Raw genomic sequence first — 23,153 nt, 5'->3', positions numbered from 1 at the left:
GTCTTGCATCAGTTGGTCCCTCATGGCTCAGAATAAATCTCTTCAAGTATTTTACAGAGTTTGACTCTTTTTGTCAACACTTCCATGAACATCTTTTATGACAGGGCCCTCCACTCTCTTGGTTTTTCTTCTCTTTCTTTTGTGGACTCTGTCTCTGCCTCACCTCAGAATACTAGTGTTCCACAGGGGTCACTCAGCCTTGTCTCTCCAAGGTGATCCCCAGAGCACCACGTATTTGCTCCCAGGTTTCTAGTCCAACCCCAACTTTTCCCCTATTTGATATCTTGTTAGATTTGGGTGTCTAATAGGCATCTCAAACTTAACATGTCCCAAACAGAACTCTATTATTACTCCAGATCTGCTCTTCCTTACCTAACGGCACCATCCTCTACCTCTTCCCTGTTTTACCTCAGAGAGAGGGGGAGGGAGATAGGTGGTTATAGGTGTAATTTTAAATAGGGGTTACAGTAGGCTTTATTGAGAATGTGATGTTTGAGCTAATACTTGATGTGTAGATATGTGGGAAAGACTATTTCTGGCTAAGATAATGGTTAGTGCAAAGGTCCTAGGTGAAGGCCAGGCACAGTGGCTCACACCTGTAATCCCAGCACTTTGGGAGGCTGAGGCGGGCAGATCACAAGATCAAGAGATCAAGACCATCCTGGCCAACATGGTGAAACCCTATCTCTACTGAAAATACAAAAATTAGCTAGGCATTGTGGCATGTGCCTGCACTCCCAGCTACTCGGGAGGCTGAGGCAGGAGAATTGCTTGAACCTGGGAGGCGGAGGTTGCAGTGAGCCGAGATCCCACACCACTGCACTCTAGCCTGGTGACAGAGCGAGACTCTATCTCAAAAAAAAAAAAAAAAAAAAGTCCTAGGTGAGAGGATGTCTGTGGTGTTCAAGGAGACTGAGGAGGCTGACATCACGGGAGCAGTGGGTGAGGCAATGTGAAAGAGAGGTCAGAGGAGTGGCGCATGGGGCAGGGGGCAGTGCAGCTCATGAAACACCTTGTGGGTCATTGAAAGGCCTTTGGCTTTTACCCTAAGTGAGATGGGGAGCCACTGGTGTTTTTGGCAGAGAATTGAATGGATCTGATCTGTAATTTAAAAGCATGTCTATTTAGCTGCATTGAGAATAGACTGTGGGAGGGGGTTGGTGTAGAAGTGGGGAGAGCAGGTGGGTGGCAGTTACCATAGCCAGGCCAATGATTCCCAAACTTTGCTGCAATTGGAATTGCCTGGAGATCAGTGAAAACTTTCCAGTGCCCAGATCACATCCCACACCTATTAAATCAGAATATCAAGGGGTGGGAGTCAGGCATTAGCATGTTTAAAAGATCCTGGGTTATTCCAACGTGCAGCAAAATTCAGGAACCACTGAATGAGGCCAGAGATTATTGTGACTCAAGTCAGGGTAGTCAGCAGTGAAGGTGGTGAGAAGTGTTCAGATTCTGAATATAATCTGAAGATTTCAACAAGACTTTTTGACAGATCAGATGTGGAATATGAACGGCAGACAGGAACATCAAGTGTGACACCAAAGCTTTTGGACCAAGGGACTGGAAAAATGTAGTTATCATTAGATGAAATGGAGAAAATTAGGTGGAGAGGTGCTTCAAGGGACTGGCGGGGATTGGTTTGAACTTGTATTTTCGGATGACTAGTGAACAGGAAGACACAAAAGAGGTTGACACTGGATATCAGTTGAGAGCCATTGGCATGGGAACGAAATTGAAAGCTACGAAACAGGGTGGCTGTGGAAAGGAAAGAGACCGAAGATGAAGCCTTGGGGTATTTTATTAACAAGTTGAGGAGCAAGGGAATAACCAGTGAAGGAGACTGAGGAGCACTTCCAGGGAGATGGGATGAAAACTAGGGGAGTGGTTATCTGAAAGCCAAGTGTAGAAAGTTTGTCAAACAGGAGGGAATGATCAACCAGGTCAAATGCTCCTGATGGCTCAAGAAAGATAAAGGTTGAAAATTGACCAGGATCATTGTGGACTTTGACAAGAACAGTTTTAATGGAATGGGAAGGGTGACGGCTTGACTGGAATAGGTTTATATTAGCTTGAGAGGAAAGGAATTTGAGACAGTAAGTAGAGATAACTCTTTTGAGGATTTGTGGGGTTTCGTTTGTTTTTTTGGAGACAAGGTCTTGCTCTGTCACCCAGGCTGGAGTGCAGTGGTGCAATCACAGCTCACTGCAGCCTCGACCTCCCAGGCTCAAGTGATCCTTCCATCTCAGCCCCTCAAGTACCTGGGACTACAGGCATGCGCCACCCTGCCTGGCTAATTTTTATTTTTATTTTTTTAAAAACGGGGGTCTCCTTATGTTGCCCAGACTGGTCTTGAACTCCTGGGTTCAAGTGATCCTCCCGCCTCAGCCTCCCAAAGTGCTGACACCATGCCCAACCTAGGAGTTTTGTCATAAAGAAGTGCAGAGAAATATACTAATACCTGGCAGGGAAATGGAGGTCCAGGGAGTGTTTGTTAAGGTGGAATGAATGACATCAAATCTGTTCACAGATGGGAATAATCCAGTGGAGACTGAAAGTTTGGTGAATTAGAGAAGAGGGGGAAGTACTCTACGTGGTTCTTCAGTTAGAGAGAGGGATGGAATCTGGTGCACAGAGAAGGGATTGGCCTTTAATGGGTGCATGGATAGTTCATCTAGCAACAGGCTGGAGGGCAGAGCACCGGATAGGTGCTTGGGGGTGATGATGAGGCTCTGTGGACGTTCTCATTGCTTCAGTGTTTTCAGTGAGCTCAATGGAAATTCAGCCTGAGAGAATGGAGAAACATCTAACAGGCCTAGCATTCAGGTGTCCAATAGCAGGTGCCAAGGACTACCATAAAGAACCCCAGAGGCTGGACCCAGTGGCTTACACCCGTAATCCCAACACTTTGGGAGGCCGAGATGGGAGGATCGCTTGAGCTCAGGAGTTTGAGTTCAGCCGGGTAACATAAGGAGACCTCATCTCTACTAAAGTTTTGTTTTGTTTTTGTTGTTGTTTTTTTGTTTTTTGTTTTTTTAAGCTAAGTGTGGTGGCACATGCCTGTAGTCCCAGCTGCTTGGGAGGCTGAGGCGGGAGGATCACTTGAGCCCAGGAGGTTGAGGTTGCAGTGAGCCGTGATAATGCCACTACACTTCAGCCTGGGTGACAGAGTGAGACCCTGTCTAAAACAAACAAACAAAAACAAAGGAACTCAAGAATCTTTATTTTTTTATTTTTTGAGATGGAGTCTCCCTTTGTCGCCCAGGCTGGAGTGCAGTGGCCTGATCTTGGCTCACTGCAACCTCTGCCTCCCGGGTTCAAGCAACTCTCCTGCCTCAGCCTCCTGAGTAGCTGGGACTACAGGCGCATGCTGCCATGCCCGGCTAGTTTTTATATTTTTAGTAGAGACAGGGTTTCACCGTGTTGGCTAGGCTGGTCTCAAGCTCCTGACTTCAGGTGATCTGTCCACCTCGGGCTCCCAAAATGCAGGGATTACAGGTGTGAGCTACTGGGCCTGGCCCCAGGAAGCTTTAAAAATGCTCCAAATTAATTGTAGTAATTAAGTAATTTAGTAGCATTTGTGGTTAATTGTTGAAGCTAAGAAATAGCCAGTAGAGGGGGAGCCGAGCACGCGTGACATGAATGTAAGCGTAAGGTGTGATTTTGCCTAGAGGGATCAGTATAAGACTCAGCACCTAGGATGGCATTTGTGCTGACTTTCTTTGTTCTGAACGTTAGCCTGGTGTTTCTATGGTTTTCTTATGGAAGAGGGACGTCATCTTGCCAAAAGTTCAAAGCAGTTTTTAAGACCACAGTCTCAACATTTAATCTTCAATTCTTTCCCTGTTCTGACCTCTTTACCTTCTGAATACCCTCTTTGGACTAAATACATACCTAGAGTACTGAGGGTTGTCCTGGTAATGACTGAGTTGGCCTTTAAAGGTAACATACACCCTTGGCCCAGCACGGTAGGTCACGCCTGTAATCCCAGCACTTTGGGAGGCCAAGGTGGGCAGATCACATGAGGTCAGGAGTTTGAGACCAGCCTGGCCAACATGGTGAAACCCTGTCTCTACTAAAATAAAAAAAAAAAAAAAATAGCCAGGCATGGTGACGCACCTGTGTAGTCCCAGCTACTCAGGAGGCTGAGGCAGGAGAATCGCTTGAACCCAGAAGGCGGAGGTTGCAGTGAGCTGAGATAGCGCCACTGCACTCTAGCCTGGATGACAGAGCAAGACTCTGTCTCACAAAAAAAAAAAAAAAAAAAAAAGTAACACACACTCTGAAGCTGAGGGTTCAAGGGACAACTTTTTCCCTGTATGTGATGTGATGGTTTGGGTTTCCAGACACAGCAAAGTGGAGTGGGTTTTTTTTCTTCTCTCCTGGACAGCACTTTCAAATTTTTGTTTTCTGGGTTTATTAAAAATATGAATTTAAAATTAGATGGGCGTGATGGTGCATGGCTGTGGTCCCAGCTACCCAGGAGGCTGAGGTGGGAGGATGGCTTGAGCCTGGGAGGTCGAGGCTACAGTGAGCTATGATCACGCCACTGCACTCCAGGCTGGGTGACAGAGCAAGACCTTATCTCTAAATAAATAAAGACCAAAAAAAATACTGATTTAAAATTTAAGTTCCAGAAAGATGTAAAGCGGTATATCACTCATTTCTACACTCAAACAATCCAATGATGTTTTATTTTTGGCAAATGTTATTTTTGGTGAATTTTAAGACTTTGGGTCAAGAATAACTCTATATTTATTATCTCATATCCTCCATCTCTCCCAATCATGTCTTATAGTTGGGTGTCAGGGAGCCAGTGCTTTGTTTCTCTTGGAACTGGGGCATTTTTCCTATCTGCTCCAGTGAACCAGTCATCTGAATAGTGTTCACCCTCAGAGAAAAGATGCTGTGGAAGGATGCAGTGATGCATTTGGAAAGGAAAAAAGACAGATCTGCCTACTTGCAGGAACATGGCAGAGAAGGATGCAAGATCCCTGTTTCGTGTACCATTTAGATTTTTTTTTTTTTTTTTTTTTGAGATGGAGTCTTTCTCCGTCACCCAGGCTGGAGTGCAGTGGCGCGATCTTGGCTCACTGCAGCCTCCATCTCCCAGGCTCAAGTGATTCTCTTGCTTCAGCCTCCCGAGTAGCTGGGACTACAAGGTCCTGCCACCATGCCTGGCTAATTTTTTTTTTTTTTTTTTGTATTTTTAGTAGAGTTGGGATTTCACCACGTTGGCCAGGCTGCTCTTGTACTCCTGACCTCAAGTGATCTGCGTGCCTCGGCCTCCCAAAGTGCTGGGATTACAGGAGTGAGCCACCGCGCCTGGCGAATTTAGATTTAAGTGAAAGAAGACAGCATAAATCAGTATCTGTGGGAGGAGACCGTGATAAATAGCTCCCTGATGGCAAGTCAGTTTCACTTCTGCTGTGTAAACGTGGCTTTCCGATTGTGGGCCAAAGGGCTACGTACCCCAGCTGGTTCCAAATACCTGAACCAAGGAGAAGCTGCCACCATCTCCTCTGTGGACTCCTGTAACCAAAGCAGAATTTTTTTTTTTTTTCTGTTCAGTGACATCTGGTAAGTTGTTTCTTTTATGTAATTTATACTGTAACTTGTGGTTGATTTTTAAAAAATGGACCTTAATTTTTAGAACAGTTTTGAGTTTACAGGAATATTGAGAAGATAGTTTAGAGCATTCCCATGTAATTCCCAACCAACTTCCCCTATTATCTTATATTAGTGTGGTACATTTGTTACAACTGATGAACCGATAGTGGTATGTTATTGTTAAACTAAAGTCTGTACTTGATTCAGATTCTTGATTTTTATCTAACGTCTGCTTTCTACTGTGGAATCCTATTCAGGATAGCACATTACATTTAATTATGTTCCCTTAGGCTCCTCTTAGCTGTAACGTTGTTTCTCAGACTTTCCTTGTTTTTGATGAATATGGCAGTTTTGAGGAGTATTGGTTGGGTATTTTGTAGGCTTCTCCTATTGGCATTTGTCTGATGTTTTTCTCACGATTAGACTGGAGTTACGGGTTTTGGGGAAGAAGTCCCAGAGTTAAAGTGCTGTTCTCATCACATCATATCAAGGGACAATATTGTCAACATGATTTAGGACTCTTGGTGTTGACCTTGACCACCTGGTAGAGGCAGCGCTTGTCTGGTTTCTCTGCTATAAAGTGATCCTTTCCCCTCTCCAATCTCTGCCCTGTTCTCTTTGGAAAGAAGCTGCTATGCACAGCACACACTTAAGGAGCAGGGAGTTTTATTCTCCCTCTTTGAGGATGGAGTAGCTATGTAAATTATTTGGAATTCTGCTGTATATGGGACATTTGTCTCTTCTCTCTCATTTGATTTTCTTAAAGCAAGTTATTTCTTGAGGGAAAGTGAATTTTACTTTTCTGTTTGCTTAAGTGAATTTTGGGGGTTTGGTTTGTTTGTTTTTGAGGCCTCACTCTGTTACCCAGGCTGGAGTGCAGGGGTATGAACATGGCTCACTGCAATCTTGACCTTCTGGGCTCAAGTAATCCTCCTGCCTCAGCCTTCTGAATAGCTGGGACTACAGATGCATGCCACCACGCCCAGCTAATTAAAAAAAATTTGTAGAGGTGAGAGTCTCCCTTTGTTGCCAAGGCTGGTCTCAAGCTCCTGGGCCCAAGGGATCCCCTCTCATCTCAGCCTCCCAAAGTGCTGGGATTACAGGCATGAGCCACCATGCCCAGGCTGTTTAAGTGAATTTTAGGCTATGTAAAAAGGCCAGTGGGCTAGAAATGGGGAGAATCAGGTTTTAGTTTGAATTTTACTGAACAGTGCGATCTTAGGCAAGTCATTAATCATTCCTCCCAAAAGAAAACAGCTGTTGCAGAAATTGCTGGTAGGTGTATGAATTCCTGATAAGGAGGAAGTGTCATTTTATGCCTCATTAGCTTTAACAAGCTTGGGAGAGCAATATGAGAAGATTCAAATTCGTTTTGCTAGAATTTGCTAAAGTACGTTATGAAAATATCTGCTTATTTTGCTTACCTCTTTACCTAGGGAAGAAAGATGGAGAAAAACATGTCATCCCAAAGCCTCCCTTCTACTATGAGTGCTTCTGGTGGCCACATTTCTAATGCTGAACACATTAGCCGATGTGTTAATGCTGAAAACATACCTCTTTTCCTTTAGAGATTTGGAGGCCCTTGTTTCACTTTTGCTTCTGAGCTAATGTGTTTAAATTGCTCCCTTGGGACATCCCTAGTTTGGAAGAGCAGTGCAGTGGCCAACGAGGTGGTTGGGAAATGTTGCCAACACCGAAGTTACTTAAACCTAAACCCAAACTCAAAGAGAAAGGAAATAAATTCTAAATTTCATCAACATTCTATCATTTCATTAACAGTCTCCTCCTCTTCCTTCTTTCATTCTTCAGCTTGCCTTCTTGTGAGAGCAAGAAAAAACTTGACCAAAGATTCTTTTTTTTTTTTGAGATGGAGTCTCACTCTGTCACCCAGGCTGGAGTGCAGTGGCATGATCTCGACTCACTGCAACCTCCGCCTCCCGGGTTCAAGCGATTCCTCTGCCTTAGCCTCCTGAGTAGCTGGGACTACAGGCATGTGCCACAACGCCTGGCTAATTGTTTGTATTTTTAGTAGAGACAGAGTTTCACCGTGTTAGCCAGGATGGTCTCGAACTCCTGATCTCATGATCTGCCTGGCTCAGCCTCCCAAAATATTGGGAATACAGGTGTGATCCACTGCACCCAACTGATCAAAGATTCTTTAAGGAAGATAGTACAGCATCCTCAATATGTTTGATCAATGGGGACAAGAACGGGAGTCAGCATCTCAGCTAAGGTGGCATCTGTTCCCCAAAGACTAACAGACGTGGTCTGGATGACACTAGTACTGATTTCTAGTTTAATTACCTTCACAAAATATTCGAAAAATAACATTTGTACAGATGCATAAGTACCTGTAGAGCAATTTTGCATTCATTATCACATTTAATTCTCACAACGAACTCTTTTCGATTTTTTATTTTGTTGAGATGGAGTCTTGCTCTGTTGCCCAGGCTGGAGTGCAGTGGTGTGATCTCGACTCGCTGCAACCTCCGTTTCCTGGCTTCAAGCAACTCTCCTGCCTCAGCCTCCCAAGCAGTTGGAATTACAGGCGTGCAGCACCATGACCAAGTAATTTTTGTATTTTTAGTAGAGACAGGGCTTCACCATGTTGGCCAGGCTGGTCTCGAACTCCTAACCTCAAGTGATCTGCCCACCTTGGCCTCCCAAGGTGCTAGAATTATAGGCATGAGCCACCGTGCCCAGCCGATGAACTCTTGATATAGGTATTTTTTTAAACCAATTCTATCCCATATGTGGAGAAATAGAGGTTCAGAGAGATCAGGTGATTTGCTCTGTGTTGCATTGAAGATTGGGAGCAGAAGCAAAAATCCAGGCATTCTGACTCCAAATCCCTAGTAATTTTCACTCCACCATTCACATCTGGAATATGGAAGCCCTTTGTTTGCAGATAATGTGACCATATTGTTCCCTGCTGTACCCCCAGTATCTAGAACAGTGCCTGGTGCACCATAGGTACTCACAAATATTTGTTGAATGAATTGATGAATAAATAAAATAATAAATATAATTCCTGCTATGCTTAATTTTACCATCTAAGATATATATCTATATCTATATATAGATAGCTTTATCTATATAGAGATACAAAAAATATATCTATCATCATTCATTCAACAAATTATTTAGTGCTTGCTGTGTACCAAGCACTTCCTATATTTATTAAAAGTAGAGAGTAAACCAATGTTAATGACCAAATGCCCCTTTGAGAAACTTTGCTAATTTAAGTATTTAAATTTAAGTAAGTAAATAGTGTTGGCAAGGGTTAATGATGCGAGGCAAGGTAGGGTGAAATGAGATTCTGCCTAAGGAGAATAACTAGGGGAAGAGTAAAGGACATTTGTCATTTGTAATAAACACATTGAATTTTGCATAGAACACAAAAAATGCAGTGAAAATGTACTCGTCTGATAGTCTCTCTCTCTCTCTGGCTTGTTTTACTTCTGAGGGTGTCTTTGAGTTTGCAGGCAGTAAGCCTGGGTGTGGTGGCTCACGCCTGTAATCCCAGCAATTTGGGAGGCCAAGGTAGGCAGATCACCTGAGGTCAGGAGTTCGAGACCAGCCTGGCCAACATAGTGAAACCTCGTCTCTTCTAAAGATACAAAAATTAGCCGGGCGTGGTGGCAGGCACCTGTAATCCCAGCTACTCGGGAGGCTGAGGCAGGAGAATCACTTGAACCTGGGAGGCGGAGGTTGCAGTGAGCTGAGATCATGTGCCACTGCACTCCAGCCTGGGCAATAGAGCAAAAATTCCATCTCAAAAAAAAACGAAGAACAACAAAAAAAAAAGCAAAAACAGCAAAGCAGTTTGCAGGCAGTAGCTTCAGCTTCAGTTCCTGCCTACAATTCTATCAAGTTGCTACTCTCTGTCCCCACTCAACAGCCTTCCTTCTCATGAAATACCTTTGCCATGCATTTGAGGGAACCCTCCTTTGTGGGCATTACTCCTTCCATTCCCCTATGCCTGAGCTCCAGGGGGCTTGTTTAAATAGTGCCTATTAGAGGCTGCTGAGTGTGATGAAAAGAACATTGAACTTGGAGTCAGGAAAACTGAGTTTCAGCCCTCATTGCCATAACCTTACTATGTGACCTTGGACAAGTTTCTTCCCCTTCCTGGTCTTCAGGGTCTGGATCTGTAGAAGAAGGGGCCCTAGCATTCTTTTTTTTGAGACAGAGTCTCGCTTTGTTGCCTAGGCTGGCAGTGGCATGATCTCGGCTCACTGCAACCTCCACTTCCTGGGTTCAGGCAATTCTTCTGCAGCAGCCTCCTAAGTAGCTGGGATTACAGGCGTGTGCCACCACACCCGGCTAATTTTTGTATTTTTAGTAGAGATGGGTTTTCACTATGCTGGTCAGGCTGGTCTCGAACTCCTGAACTGTGATCCACCTGCCTCAGCCTCCCAAAGTACTGGGATTACAGGTGAGAGCCACTGCACCCAGCCCGCATTCTTTATTCAATGCCATGATATGCAGCTGTTCTAATACAGGAATGACCTGCATTTGTGTTGCCTCTGTGATTTTCCTGTAAGAAAAAAGACAATAAGCAAACACAAACAGAAGAAAAGGAGAGGGAGAGAAGCAAGAATAACTGTGAAAAGTTACAATTATTTATCAGGAAACCAGTTCTGTGCGACCTTCCTATATCTAGCTGAATGTGAACAGTCTTATTTAAAAGATGCTATTCTTAGGTTCAGTGCGCATGAATGTAAATAAGCACTAAAAGCAAAACTTCAGTGTTAACCACATAGCTGAAATACAAGGAAAATAAACCACACAGGCAGAAACTTGCTTATCTGAGCAATAAATTTGGACTGTTATCAATTGCTTCTCCACAGAAACCAAATTTTCACAATGAACACCACCATTCCTTCCCTTTGGGGGGAAATAGACTGCAGGATGATTTGAAGAAGGACTATACTCCTGTGGCTCATTTTCTCCTTAATACAATGCACTTGAAATCACAGTGCTCTCGGTGTACTGCTCCTGGCCACACGGAAGCCCTAATCATTGGTACGGTCTCAGTTTCAATGACAAGTGACATTTTCAAAATGAGAATTTTCATCTTTTGAGCACCCATCTAAATCAGAGAACACTCACACTTTAAGGACTAGTTCAGTCTTTGCCTTACACATGGGAAACCTGAGGCCAGGGTGATAAAACGACTTGTCTGAAGTCCTCCAGCTTTATTGATTGGTGGCAAAGCTGGAGCTGGAAGCTTCCACACCGGATTTCCAGACTAATGTCCTTCCCACCTCATCATTTAGTTCAACCCAATGACTATATACTGAATGTCTGTACCAAACTACCCCCATTTGTTTATCGCTTTTCCTTTTTATGTACTTGGTGTTTATTTTCTTCTGTCTTCTTAGCCTTTTTGCAAATGACCCCTTTCCATTTGCCAGTGTTTTTGTTTGGTCATCAAATGATCTCTTCCCGCCAGTCTTTGAACATTGGCCAAAGGAATTTGAAGCCCAACCCACCACAACCAAATCCACATAATTTCCAATTATTCCAAATTTCAGTTAGAGTTCACAAATTACTTGTATACGAAAACCATAGATGCTGCTACGGAGGAAGGTGTGTGGTTTTCTGTCTTCATTGCATGCAGCTAAACCCAAACTAACCCCAGCTAGTTACATGCTAATGGCCCTTGCTGGACACTGTGTACTGTTGATTTAGTAAATGAAGTCAAATGAACTAAAGTTCCTGTGATTCTGAAAGAAGCCAAAACCACTACCTGTATTCCAGAATTCAGTGACCACAGCTGCTCTAAACTCAAAGCCCTTTGATTTTGTGCCCTTTAATCCAGAGCTTTCTCAATTGAAGGGCCCTAATCTTAGTGTCTGTATGACCATGACTCTTATCAACTTGGTCTTTCAGTTCTTTTATACTTTATCTGGCTCCACTGTTTCCTCCTAGAATTTGAATTCCAGCACACCAGCTGTCCTGGAGGTCAACCATGGATTTGTCCACTGGTTGGATCATACATTTTGTTTTGCTTCCAGTGCTCACTGTGATAATATGATGCCTAACATTTCATACGAGTCACTCCTTGAGCTGCTGTCTTCAGAAAACAACAGATCTTTTTCCTAGGGGTAATCTTAGTTCTGTATCTTTTTTTTTTTTTTTTTTTCTTTCAGACAGGGTCTTGCTGTCACCCAGGCTGGAGTGCAGTGGTGCAATCATAGCTCACTGCAACCTTGAACTCCAGGGCTCAAGGGATCCTCCACCTCAGCCTCCCAAATAGCAGGTACTACAGATGTGTGTCACCACAACCGGCTAATATTTTTTTTTAGTAGTGTCAAGGTCTCACTTGGTTGCCCAGGCTGGTCTCAAACTCCAGGGCTCAATCAATCCTCCCTCCTCAGCCTCCCAAAGTGCTGGGATTATAGATATGAGCCATCACACCCTGCCTAAAATTATTGACATGCATTATGGTATATTTACTCATGTTATAGCCCATCTACCTTTTTTTTCTCTTGTAACTCACCTAGGTTTTGATGTGTGTCAGCATTTCTGACTCAGTATTCCAAACAATAAATTGCTTGTGCCTCTTGTGAAATTTGGTGACCTCGTAGAGCACTTCTACTACCAGCTTTCCTGGTGAAAATTTCAAGTAAGAACATAGAATCTTGGGATTTGAAGACGGCTTAAAATTTATCTATCTCAATGTCGTTATTAGGTGGTCATATCAATATAGGTTCAGACACCTCTATAGGCAGAAAACTCAGGGTTTCCTAAGGGAGCTCATTCTATTTTGGATAACTCTGATTAGTTGAGAATGTTAAACCAAAATGCTTTCTTGTACCTTCCACCTAGTGGATCTATTTCTACCCTCTGGGAACCCTAGAAAATATGCAGGATGTCTCTTTTATTTGCAACTGTAAGGTAATGCATTTGAAGACCACCATGAAGCCCCCCCCCCCCCCGCATCTTCTGCCTTTACCTGTGTCTTCCCTTCCTCACATCAAATATTCCTCATCCCCATGGACTAGTCCTCACTGTGAGTGCTGCTTCATTTGCATACATGACTATTTATTTCTACTCTTTGCTTTACTCTTTAATCAAGGACTCGCTAACATACCAAAAATGAATTCAGGGCCAGGCATGGTGGCTCACACCTGTAACCCCAGCACTTTGGGAGGCTGAAGAGGGTGGATCACTTGAGTTCAGGAGTTCAAGACCAGCCTGGCCAACATGGTGAAACCCCATCTCTACCAAAATTACAAAACTTAGCCAGGCATGATGGTGCAATGCCTCTAATCCCAGCTACTCTGGAGGCTGAGGCAGGAAAATCGCTTGAACCCAGGAGGTGGAGGTTGCAGTAAACTGAGATTGTGCCACTGCACTCCAGCCTGGGCAACAGAGCAAGACTCTGTCACAAGCAAACAAATCACCAGATAAAAACAACAAATTTAGCTTTTAAACATCCTTTGGTGTGGAATCTCACCAAAAGCTTCCCATCTGTTACGTTATCCATTCATTCAGCTAACATTTAGTTAGTCATTGCCCTTCTTGATAGAAATGCACCACTGAAAAAAATGCAGTCCTCTGACCTCGAGTGGTTTGACCAGGAGGAAGAGACGTAAGCACAGCACAGTGTTATAACACAGGTGTGTATGGAGCAGCGGGGACATGGCGGGGAATGAGTGGGAATCAGACACCGTTTCACAGAGGAAACACTAGAACAGGATTTTGAAGCAAGAGCAGGAATTCACCTGCGAGAAGCAGGGAAGGGCACCCCACATGTGATAAAATGCTCAACAGTTCAATAGGTTACCCTGCTTTGGAGAACTGTAAGGAATGTGGGATGGTCTGAAAATGGGCTGCAGAGAGGAGGAAGAGAGAGGGAAAGAGCTCTACCTAAGACTCAGAATCTTGCACTTAATCGTGGCTCTCACCCCATTCACCTAACACCCACCAAATACAGAAGCCGTTTAGTCAGTTAATTTAATTTGGGGTTAATGTGCAAATGAGATATAGTTTCCCTAAATAACAGCCTGTGGGGCTAGTAGGACAGATCAAAGGTGATTTTGCATATTTCAGAAGGGCTGGTGACTCTGCTTTTGAAATACACGACTGAGTGATCCAAACAGAAACATCGGGTAACGGCAAGTAAGCACATTGGGTGTTCCTCACTCGTGTTCCTCAAATTCTTCCCTATGGGTGGAGATGAAGCAGCTCCAGGTTAGCAGATTCTACCCTGTCTGGGCAGTGCCCTCTGTTCTGAGCCCCCATGGGTCCAGTTCTCCCTCTATGTCCAAGCCCTATCTACTGGTGGACTGGAGACCAACTGGATCTGTCCCTTCTTTTGGATGTGCCTCTCCTCTCCCTCCTGCAGACATGCATCTCCTTCCCCAGTCAGCAGCCCCCCAAAGCAACTCCAGGGAACTCTAGGAATATCTAATGTTCCATCCACCTCCCAGATTCCTGCTGAGATTTCCTGGAACTAAATATCACTGGCACAGGGTTCAAGGCTTGCCCCAGTGGAGCACCGATGCCACCCAAAGCAGTGAAGCTATATAAATTCACCTTCACAGCTCTGGTCACCAGAGGCTTATTCTCATTTCAGTGTGACTTACCCTAAAGCTCTCAGGTAATATTGGTTTAGACTGTCTTTTTTTTTTTTTTTTTTTTTCTCAGCAGAGTCTCACTTTGTCATCCAGGCTGGAGTGCAGTGGTTCCATCTTGACTCACTACAACCCCCGCCTCCTGGGTTCAAGAGATTCTCCTGCCTCAGCCTCCCGAGTAGCTGGGATTACGGGCACCCACCACCACGCCTGGCTAATTTTTGTATTTTTGGTAGAGACGGCATTTCACCGTGTTGGTCAGGCTGGTCTTGAACTCCTGACCTCAAGTGATCCTCCCGCCTTGGCCTCCCAAAGAGCTGGGATTACAGGCGTGAGCCACTGCACCTGGCCTAAGTATTTTTGGAAACCAGTGTTCAAACACTAATCTTTGTTATATTTCCATCAAGTAGTGTACTAGGTGTTGTGAGGGATTCAGAGATAAGTTGGAATGGGCAGAAATACCGCACAAGCAGATTGACACATCCTTAGGTTTTGCTTTCTGTATTTTCAAATTCTGCTACCCCACCTGTCTTTGTACTTTGTCTTCACAGCCTGGTTCTCCTAAGCTGAGAAGAGCAGGAGTTCACGTAACAAGGAATGGCAGAAACAAAGGATGTTTTTGGCCAGGAACCACATCCAGGTAACATCTCTGCAGTATCTTCTGATGGAGGGTATAGGATAAAAGGCAAATAGGTTGGGACTATATTTCACTGTTGTCATTGTTCCTTACTCTTTATTCAGAAGATGCTTTCTCATGACAAATTTAAATAGTGAATGAAGATCAGATATTTCAACGGTAACTGAAATAGCCTGTTCATAATGAAGTGAACTGTTTGGCCAGCAGTTAAATAAGTGTGGCTTTTTCCTTAAAAAAAAAAAAAAAAGTTCCAGGCTGGGCATGGTGGCTCACACCTGTAATCCCAGCAATTTGGGAGGCCAAGGCGGGTGGATCACATGAGGTCAGGAGTTCGTGACCAGCCTGACCAACATGGTGAAACCCCATCTCTACTAAAAATACAAAAGTTAGCCAGGTGTGGTGGTGTGTGCCTGTAGTCCCAGCTACTTGGGAGGCTGAGGCAGGAGAATCACTTGAACCCAGGAGGCGGAGGTCGCAGTGAGCCAAGATTGTGCCACTGCACTCCAGCCTGGGCGACAGAGTGAGACTCCATCTCAATAAGAATAATAATGTTCCAGAAAGTCAGCTTGGACTCTCTGAAGGTAGCTTCTCTTACAAGACCCCTGGAATGACGTTAGGCGGCTTTCCGTAGAAGGAGAGATGTGGGTGCCTTGGAGCGGCTCCTGGAAGGGTGACTCACAGTGGAGTCAGTGCGGGTGGCTTCCCTCCCTCAGAAGGCTGGTATTGGGTCCCGGGAGCCAATGAGGGAGCCTTCCCTATAGGACGATGACAGGGACGTAACCCCCAGTTGCAGAAAACAGTGGCGTATCATATCCTTTGTGTTTTGAGGACTGAAGAGGGAACGTTTCCTCACTCCGAGGGGATGGATTTCCTTAGGGGCAAGGCGAAGCAGTGTTTCTGGGTTAGTGGGGTGATGCTAGCATCTGAAGCAAGCCTGAGCAGGCATATAGGAAGAGCTGCCACTTTGGGGTCCCCTCAGTTGAGCTTAGCCTAGAGGAATGGGATCGTTTTGCTTGGAAGAGTTCTGGCAGTTTCTGGCAATGCTCTGAATCATGTCTGTAATCCCAGGGCTTTGGGAGGCCAAGGCAGGAGGATCTCTTGAGCCCAGGAGTTCAAGACCAGCCTAGGCAACACAGCAAGACCTCATCGCTGGAAAAAAAAAAAAAATTAGCCAGCATGGTGGTGAGTGCCTGTAGTTCCAGCTACTTGGGAGCTGAGGTCGGAGGATTGCTTGAGCCAAGGAGGTTGAGGCTGCAGTGAGCCATGACCCTGCCACTGCACTCCAGCCTGGGGGAGAGTGGAGACCCCGTCTCAAAAAAAAAAATTTCAACAGTCAACAATGAAACCGCATCTCAGCTCAGGCTTTTGGGGGATCAGTTTTCAAAAGTGACACCTTGTGGTGGCAAGAAGGAACAGCAGCACTATATTATGCTTTCTGGACTGCCGCTATCCACCCCAACAGCTGGTTTCCTAGGAGGATTCGCTGGAGAATGCTGGAAAGGGCAAGGAAGGGCTTGAGCGATGGACAAGAATAATAAGATCTGTGATCTAAATTCAGACAAGTTTATTTTGGTTGCAATCTAATATAAAAATACTACCCTTACATGGTATAAATCCAAGATGGAATACTTTCTCCTTTCCAGATAGTTTTGCATTTTAGAAATTGAAGAACAAGTTTTAAACCCTGCTGTATTGGACTTCCTAGCCTTTGCTTTAGTTGAGAAATAAGCTTCCAAACTCTTATCAGATTCGTTGCCAGTCCTTACAATGTTGAAATAAGGGCCCTGGCTGTGTGGACTTGGCCCTTGTTTTATACACATGGCTAAGAGATTAGGCAAGCATTGTTTACCCAAAAGAGTTCCTGGGTTACAAAGTCTACATCCCTTTCCACTCTTTCCACAGACAGGTTGTGGACACATCCTGGAGTTCTGAGATGCTTTTTGGAGCACAGATTAAAGTGTTCTTCAGCCGGTAGCAGGCCTAGGGGCCTGATCAGCAGACTCTTCTTTTTTTGCCTCTTCCTCTCCGGCTCCAGCCGCCGAGCCAGCAACCACTTGGTATTTAGTTCTAAGGCAGTCCTCAAACTAAGCCAGGGCGAATTCTTGAATTTGAGCTCAATCATCATTTAGAATGTCTGAGAGGGAAGGGTCGAAGTGCAACCTCTCTCAACTCTCAGTTGTGGCATGAGCGTGGAGCATGCGGTGGCAGAGATTCAGGCCTTGGCAAATAGCATGGCTTGCACTAGAATATTCTACGGGGTGTGCATTGGCTTCCATTTGTACTGGAAGATGCAAGGTTGAACAGTGAGGGAGGGCTGCCTGAATTGTCTGGGAGATCTGTGTCTGGAGCCCTCAGGCAGAGACTGGGCCTTCTGTGTGGGCTGCCATTCTTGGGTGCCATGTGACATTTCTTCTCTGTGATTCTGCAGGGAATGACCTCAGAATGTCACACTCAGTTTTGGAGCCTCATGGCCTCCCTGTGATTCTTGGGGATCTACTCTTTTGGTTCACCTCATGGCCATTTTCTGAGACACAGGCCAGCCCCAGGAGCCCTGGGTTAGAACCATTTTCAACAAACTTCACCCCAAAGATCCAGCTCTTGCCCCTTTCTAGCCAGGTAAACACGACCAAGGGGTGTTTTCTAAAATCCATCTAAAACACAACATTTTGGTTATACCCCTTCTTTAGGATGATGGGCCCAACAAGCCCTTCACTTCATAAGCAAGGGAAACCACTTAACTGAATGAATCTCCGCAGAGCTACAAAGATCTGCTTCTAGGTAATTTCTATTCTTGCTTATTATGCAAGGAAGCAGCTGCTGATGTCTCCAAGTGAAGAAGGGAAAAAATTTCCCCAAATTTTGAAGGATCTCTGAAGGGCATCCATCCAAACTCTTGTAATGCATGTGTATTTTTTTTGTCAGTTCTCTCATTTTCCAGATGAATAAATTGAGGCTTAAGAAGATGTGATTTTTTCTGGTCACCTGGCCCCTGTTTTCCTTTGCATTCTGCTTCTAGTCACTTTCTTTCCTCGTCTGAAAAGACCTCCCAGAGGCCTTTCCTCACCGCACACTTAACCCCATCTTCAGCTTTTCTCTACACAGTTGGTTGATTTCCTAAGACTTGGCATTTGGTGAAGAACGTCCAGCCACTTTGGCTTCTGAGGAGTTGCAAATAGAAACTTTTTATCTGGGGAGATAGATTGAACTCTACATTTTGGAACTAAATGCAGACGGTCTTGTGACTCTGAGAAGTAGGAACCAAACTGGAATGATCCAACAGTGTTTTTTCCCAAATGAGTTTGTGGGCAGACAGAGCTGGAAGCAGTTCCTCTTTCTTTATTTTTATTTTTTGAGACAGGGTCTTGTATGACCCAGGTTGGAGTGCAGTGGCAAAATCATAGCCCACTGCAGCCTACAACTCCTGGGCTCAAGTGACCCTCCCACTTCAGCGTCCTGAGTAGCTAGGACTACAGGTGCACACCACCACACCTGGCTAATCAAAATATATATATATATATTTTTGGTAAGTTCGAGACCAGCCTGGGCAACCTGCTGAAACACTGTCACTACAAAAATTTGCCAGGTGTGATGGTGTGTGCCTGTAGTCCCAGGTACTCTAGAGGCTGAGGTGGGAGGATCACATTAGCCTGGGAGGTTGAGGTTGCAGTGAGTCGTGATCATGCCACAGCACTCTGGCCTGCTGGGCAACACAGTAAGACCCCTGTCTCTACCAAAAAAAAATTTTTTTTTGAGACAAGGGTCTTGCTGTGTTGCCCAGGCATGTCTTGAATTCCTGACCTCAAGCAATCCTCCCACCTTGGCCTCCCAGGCATGTAATCCCTCACGCTTTGGATTACAGACATGAGCCACTGCACCCAGCCAGTCTGTTAGACCCTTTGGGTTTGTATGCTGATAGAGGTGAGGCAAGAATACCATACCCCAACACCTATAATCTGATATATCCTCTGTTTATCTCTAGTTGAAGATGATTTATATAAAGAGCCAACGAGAAAAAGAAGGAAATCAGATCGAGACCAGCGGTTCCGAGCATTTCCCTCCATGGAGCAGAGTGCTCTTAGGGAATGTGAGTGTCCTGGAACTGTTGTTTCTACATGGTTTGGTTCTGTTCCAAGCATGTTAAAATGGTCAAAAGAAGAGGAGGTTAAATTCTGAAGCTGGATGAAACATCAAATGAACCTGTTTTGGAAAGAGAGGGCTCAAAGTCTCTGTAGCAGTATGCAGTTAGGCAATTTGTCTCCAGGCATCTCTGGGTGGGAGGGTTGTTATCAAAATAACTTCTTCCAGATTAGAACAAAGCCTGTGAAAATGATTAGGTTGGTGCTTCCGTGGGTGTCAGCATGGTGTCCTTGCATTTTTTTTTCTTTTTATGACCACAGGAGGGAAAAATCTAGAAGGGGCTGAAGCCCGTGGCAAAGCATACCATAACTTCTGTTACCAGACTTTCAGAGCAGCCTGGCTCTTTGGAGATTTTCAGAACCAATGATTGCTGTCTCCAGTGAGCCGCCATCCCTAGTGTGAGATAACCTGCTATCTTGTTTAATCGGCTTTTCATTTCATTTTTTTTTTCCCTTCTCTGCGATGTTCAACAGACACCTCCTTTGGAGACCTAGTATTTTATCCCTGCCAGGTACCTACAGGTGACATCTCTCTGTTAATTCCAGATGAAAAATTGGAATCACGGACCAGAAGGGTTTTGAGCAACACTTATCAGAAACTTATTCAGTCTGTCTTCCTGGATGACAGCATCCCTAATGGAGTCAAGTATCTCATGTGAGTCTGAAATCCACAACCCTGAAATTTTATGTCAGTGTCTTTCCTTAGGCGATTATAGGTGCTTTCCCCCAACAAGGAAAGGGACTATTTAATTAGAAACTAAGAAAAGAGGGATACAAATTTCTGTAGCTATGGGATAGTTGCCGTTCATTGAGCTGTCACTGTTAGGTAATCTGCTAAGTGCTTTATATATATTAAATATCATTTAATCCATCCAACACTCCTATAAAGTAGGAGCTATTATGATCCCTTCCATTTTACTGAAATTGAGGCTCAGAGAGGCCCAGACTTGAACAAAGTCACACCAATAGTCAGTAAGAGGGTCCAGAATTCACCCCAGGCTGTGTGACTCTGAGCTCATGTCCCCACCTATTTGTGCTCTGCTGACTTGAAGGACTTGAGTGGTGCTGAGGCTACAATTTCTCCTGCTCAATAAGACTCTGTGTTGCTCCTAACACTATTAATACTTCACCTCTGTACACATTGTATTTCTACGGTCAAGAATATGCAATTTCTGTCCAGGTGCAGTGGCTGACACCTGTAATCTCAGCACTTTGGGAGGCTGAGGCAGGTGGACCACTTGAGACCAGCAATATGGTAAAACCCTGTCTCTATACAAAATACAAAAAAAAATTAGCCAGGCATCATGCAGCGCGCCTGTAGTTCCAGCTACTTCAGAGGCTGAGGCGAGAGAGTCGCTTGAGCCCAGGAGGTTAAGGCTGCAATGAGCCATGATTGCACCACTGCACTCCAGCCTGGGTGACAAAGTGAGACCCTGTCTCAGACACAAAACAAATAAACAAAAAGAATATGCAATTTCCAGTGAATATAAACAAAGACGCCTCACATCTATATAGACATTACAGGGATTGTGTGGAATTATCATTACCAAATATTTTTACATAATCTCATTTGATCCCCAGGCCAACTGTGCGTAGTAAACAGGGATTGATATTCTCCTTGGACAGAGGAGAGAACAGAGACTCAGGTTGTAGTGACGTGCCCAGGATTCGAATTCAGTTCCTTTGCATTCTGTTTCAATGCTCTTCACTCGAAACTTTGATGATCATGACAATGCGCATTTAAAAATTCATCCAGAAATAGGCTTCTTGCCTTGATTGAAAAGCCGACAGTGGACCCAATCTACATTGGATTATTTGGAAGCACCGGGGCTGGGAAGAGCTCCCTGATCAATGCCATCATCCAGCAAGCAATGTTTCTACCAGTGTCTGGAGAAAGCATATGTACTTCCTGCATTGTACAAGTGAGCTCTGGCTGCTGTGTGCAGTATGAGGCCAAAATCCACCTTCTGTCTGACCAGGTAAGTGTTCCCTTCCTCTCTCCTTCCTTCCCTTCCTTCCTTCCTTTTTCCTTCCTTCCTTTCTTTCTTCCTTCCTTCCTCTTCCCTCCATCTCTCCCTCCTTTCCTTCTTCCTTCCCTTCCTTTTTTTCTTCCTTTTCTTTCTTTCCTTCTCACTGTCTCTCAGAGATAACATTATATTCCTTGCAAACACAGCTCATGCCTTTGTTGAATGAAAAGAGCCCATCCCAGGAGAAAGTTCAATCAAGTGAGCTGGGGAGGGGGTCTAGCCTGGTCCTTGCATTTTTATGAGACTTTGGGCAAGCCATTCCCCTCTTCGAGACCCCAGATAGATGACCTAGATTTTCTGAATATGCAGCCCCCTGGCCCTCCACAGGGGGTAATGGGCCCCTCTCTTTGTCGACATTCTCTGTATCTGTGTCAAGAGGGGCTTGGCCCTATTCTGCCTTGGCAGGAGTGGAGGGAGGAGCTGAAGAACCTGACTAAACTCCTGCACAGGACGGAGGAGCTGGGCAGAGAAGAGGCAGATGCGTGGAACAGGGATGAGGCAGTGGAGGAAGCCACCTGGAAGCTACAAATGATTTATGGAAATGGGGCAGAGAGTAAGAACTATGAGGAGTTACTGAGGGCGAAGCCCAAAAGGAAGATCCCCACCTCCAGAGTCATCACCCTCAAGGCGGAAGAGGTAGCGTCAAATTCGTTTTTTCCTTGATTTCATCCTGGGTCTCAAGTCTAACAGTTGAATCTGTTTCAGGGGACAGGCTCGTGGTGCAGTGTTTGTGTGAAATAAGAAATAAGTTGTTACCAAAATCAGAAGTATCCATAGCCCAGGTTATCCTCATTATTTATGGCTATCAAATGGGAATTTTTAGTATGTGAATGGAGGAGCTCTTGTGCACAAAAAAAGACTATTTACAGTTACTTGAGACTAATTAGGGATAGTTTGGGCTGCCAGTGATTTTTTAAGACTTATAGTGGCTTAAACAAACAGGGATTTGTTCCTTTTCTCATGTAAGAGGTTTGGGGGCAGTAGGGGTGGGGTTGGTTTAGTGGCTCAGCAATGCCAATATCAGCATCTCTAGTTCCCTTTGCCTTCAGTCGCCCCCATTGTCATGAGATGGCTCCCGAAGTGCTAGACTTCATGCTCGCCTCCTGGAAGGAAGAAGTGGATAAAAGTTTGGCATCAGCCATATCTCCCCTTTCATCAGAAAGTAAAAGCTTTCCCAGAAATACCTCTGACAAATTTCTGTGTAGATTTCAGAGTTCAGAACTGAGCCACATGGCCCTTCCTGGCTGAAAGGGAGTCCAGAGAAAGTGAAAAGCAGACTTGTCATGATTTGCTTAGACCAGTTTCACTCCACTGCCTCCCCAATCAGACAGAAAATCGGGATTCTGCTGGCATAAAAGAGGGACAGGATGGACATTCAATAGGCAACTAGTAGAACAATATTCTTGCTTTTATAAACAATGTTTATTTTAAGTTAAAATTCAATTTCTGAATTAAAACAAAATATTTGTGGAATCAATGTTCAATTTAGGAAAGCTATATATTTAAAAACCTAGTTTTTCTTGTATCTCTCACCTTTAAATACACCTTTAAAAATTTCTATTCTATTTATAAATCTAGTGATTATTGGTAAAATGGGTACAATTTTTATACATGTCCTAAAGTTTAATGTTCAGTGATCTCCTGATTAACAAAGCAAATCTTCCTTAAATATTTAATGATACTTACATAATTAATCACATTTCCTTAGGCTTTTTGCATTACAGTTAAAGTTCAATATACTTGAGCCTCTTAAAATGTTTAAATACTTGACTAGGCACACTTAAAAATCAAATGAATGAAACCTTTTCAAAGCATGTTGCTATCTCTTGTATACCTGGAAAATCAAACAAATACAGTGCCCATTTCTTATAGTTTTAAGATGAATATTACTATTAAAATGATTACACTTCTAATATCTAAAACATAGACTGAGCATGTCTAAAAAACACAATGATTACAAAACTAGTTGCTTTATCTGAATACATGCAACTTACACAAGGGTATCAATGTCTTTGCCAACTCTATATTTAGAAATACTCCTTCCCAGCGTCATAAATTTACCCACGGAAACAAGGTGAACAGAATTACCATCTCAATGAGTGGGCTTACAAATTCAGGGTTTCCACTGGAGATCCTAGAATCAGACTTGGCCTTC

At 44.2% G+C, this 23,153-nt stretch overlaps 1 protein-coding gene across 1 annotated transcript in view; it reads left to right on the top strand.

Annotated features, from left to right (window-relative positions):
* Positions 1-5,420: 5,420 nt before the first annotated feature.
* The window catches only part of NUGGC (nuclear GTPase, germinal center associated), a 60,666-nt gene continuing 42,933 nt past the window's right edge, over positions 5,421-23,153 (top strand). Inside the window, exons 1-6 of the mRNA XM_003272916.4 lie at positions 5,421-5,580; positions 14,750-14,838; positions 18,815-18,919; positions 19,518-19,626; positions 20,728-20,950; positions 21,404-21,634. Coding sequence (XP_003272964.2) covers positions 14,796-14,838; positions 18,815-18,919; positions 19,518-19,626; positions 20,728-20,950; positions 21,404-21,634 — 711 coding nt within the window. The 5' untranslated portion in view covers positions 5,421-5,580; positions 14,750-14,795. The remainder of the gene's footprint in view (positions 5,581-14,749; positions 14,839-18,814; positions 18,920-19,517; positions 19,627-20,727; positions 20,951-21,403; positions 21,635-23,153) is intronic.

Source organism: Nomascus leucogenys, chromosome 8, assembly GCF_006542625.1.
Source record: "Nomascus leucogenys isolate Asia chromosome 8, Asia_NLE_v1, whole genome shotgun sequence".
NCBI lineage: Eukaryota > Metazoa > Chordata > Mammalia > Primates > Hylobatidae > Nomascus > Nomascus leucogenys.
The sequence above is the reverse complement of the archived record's forward strand: the minus strand, read 5'-3'. Positions and strand labels throughout refer to the sequence as shown.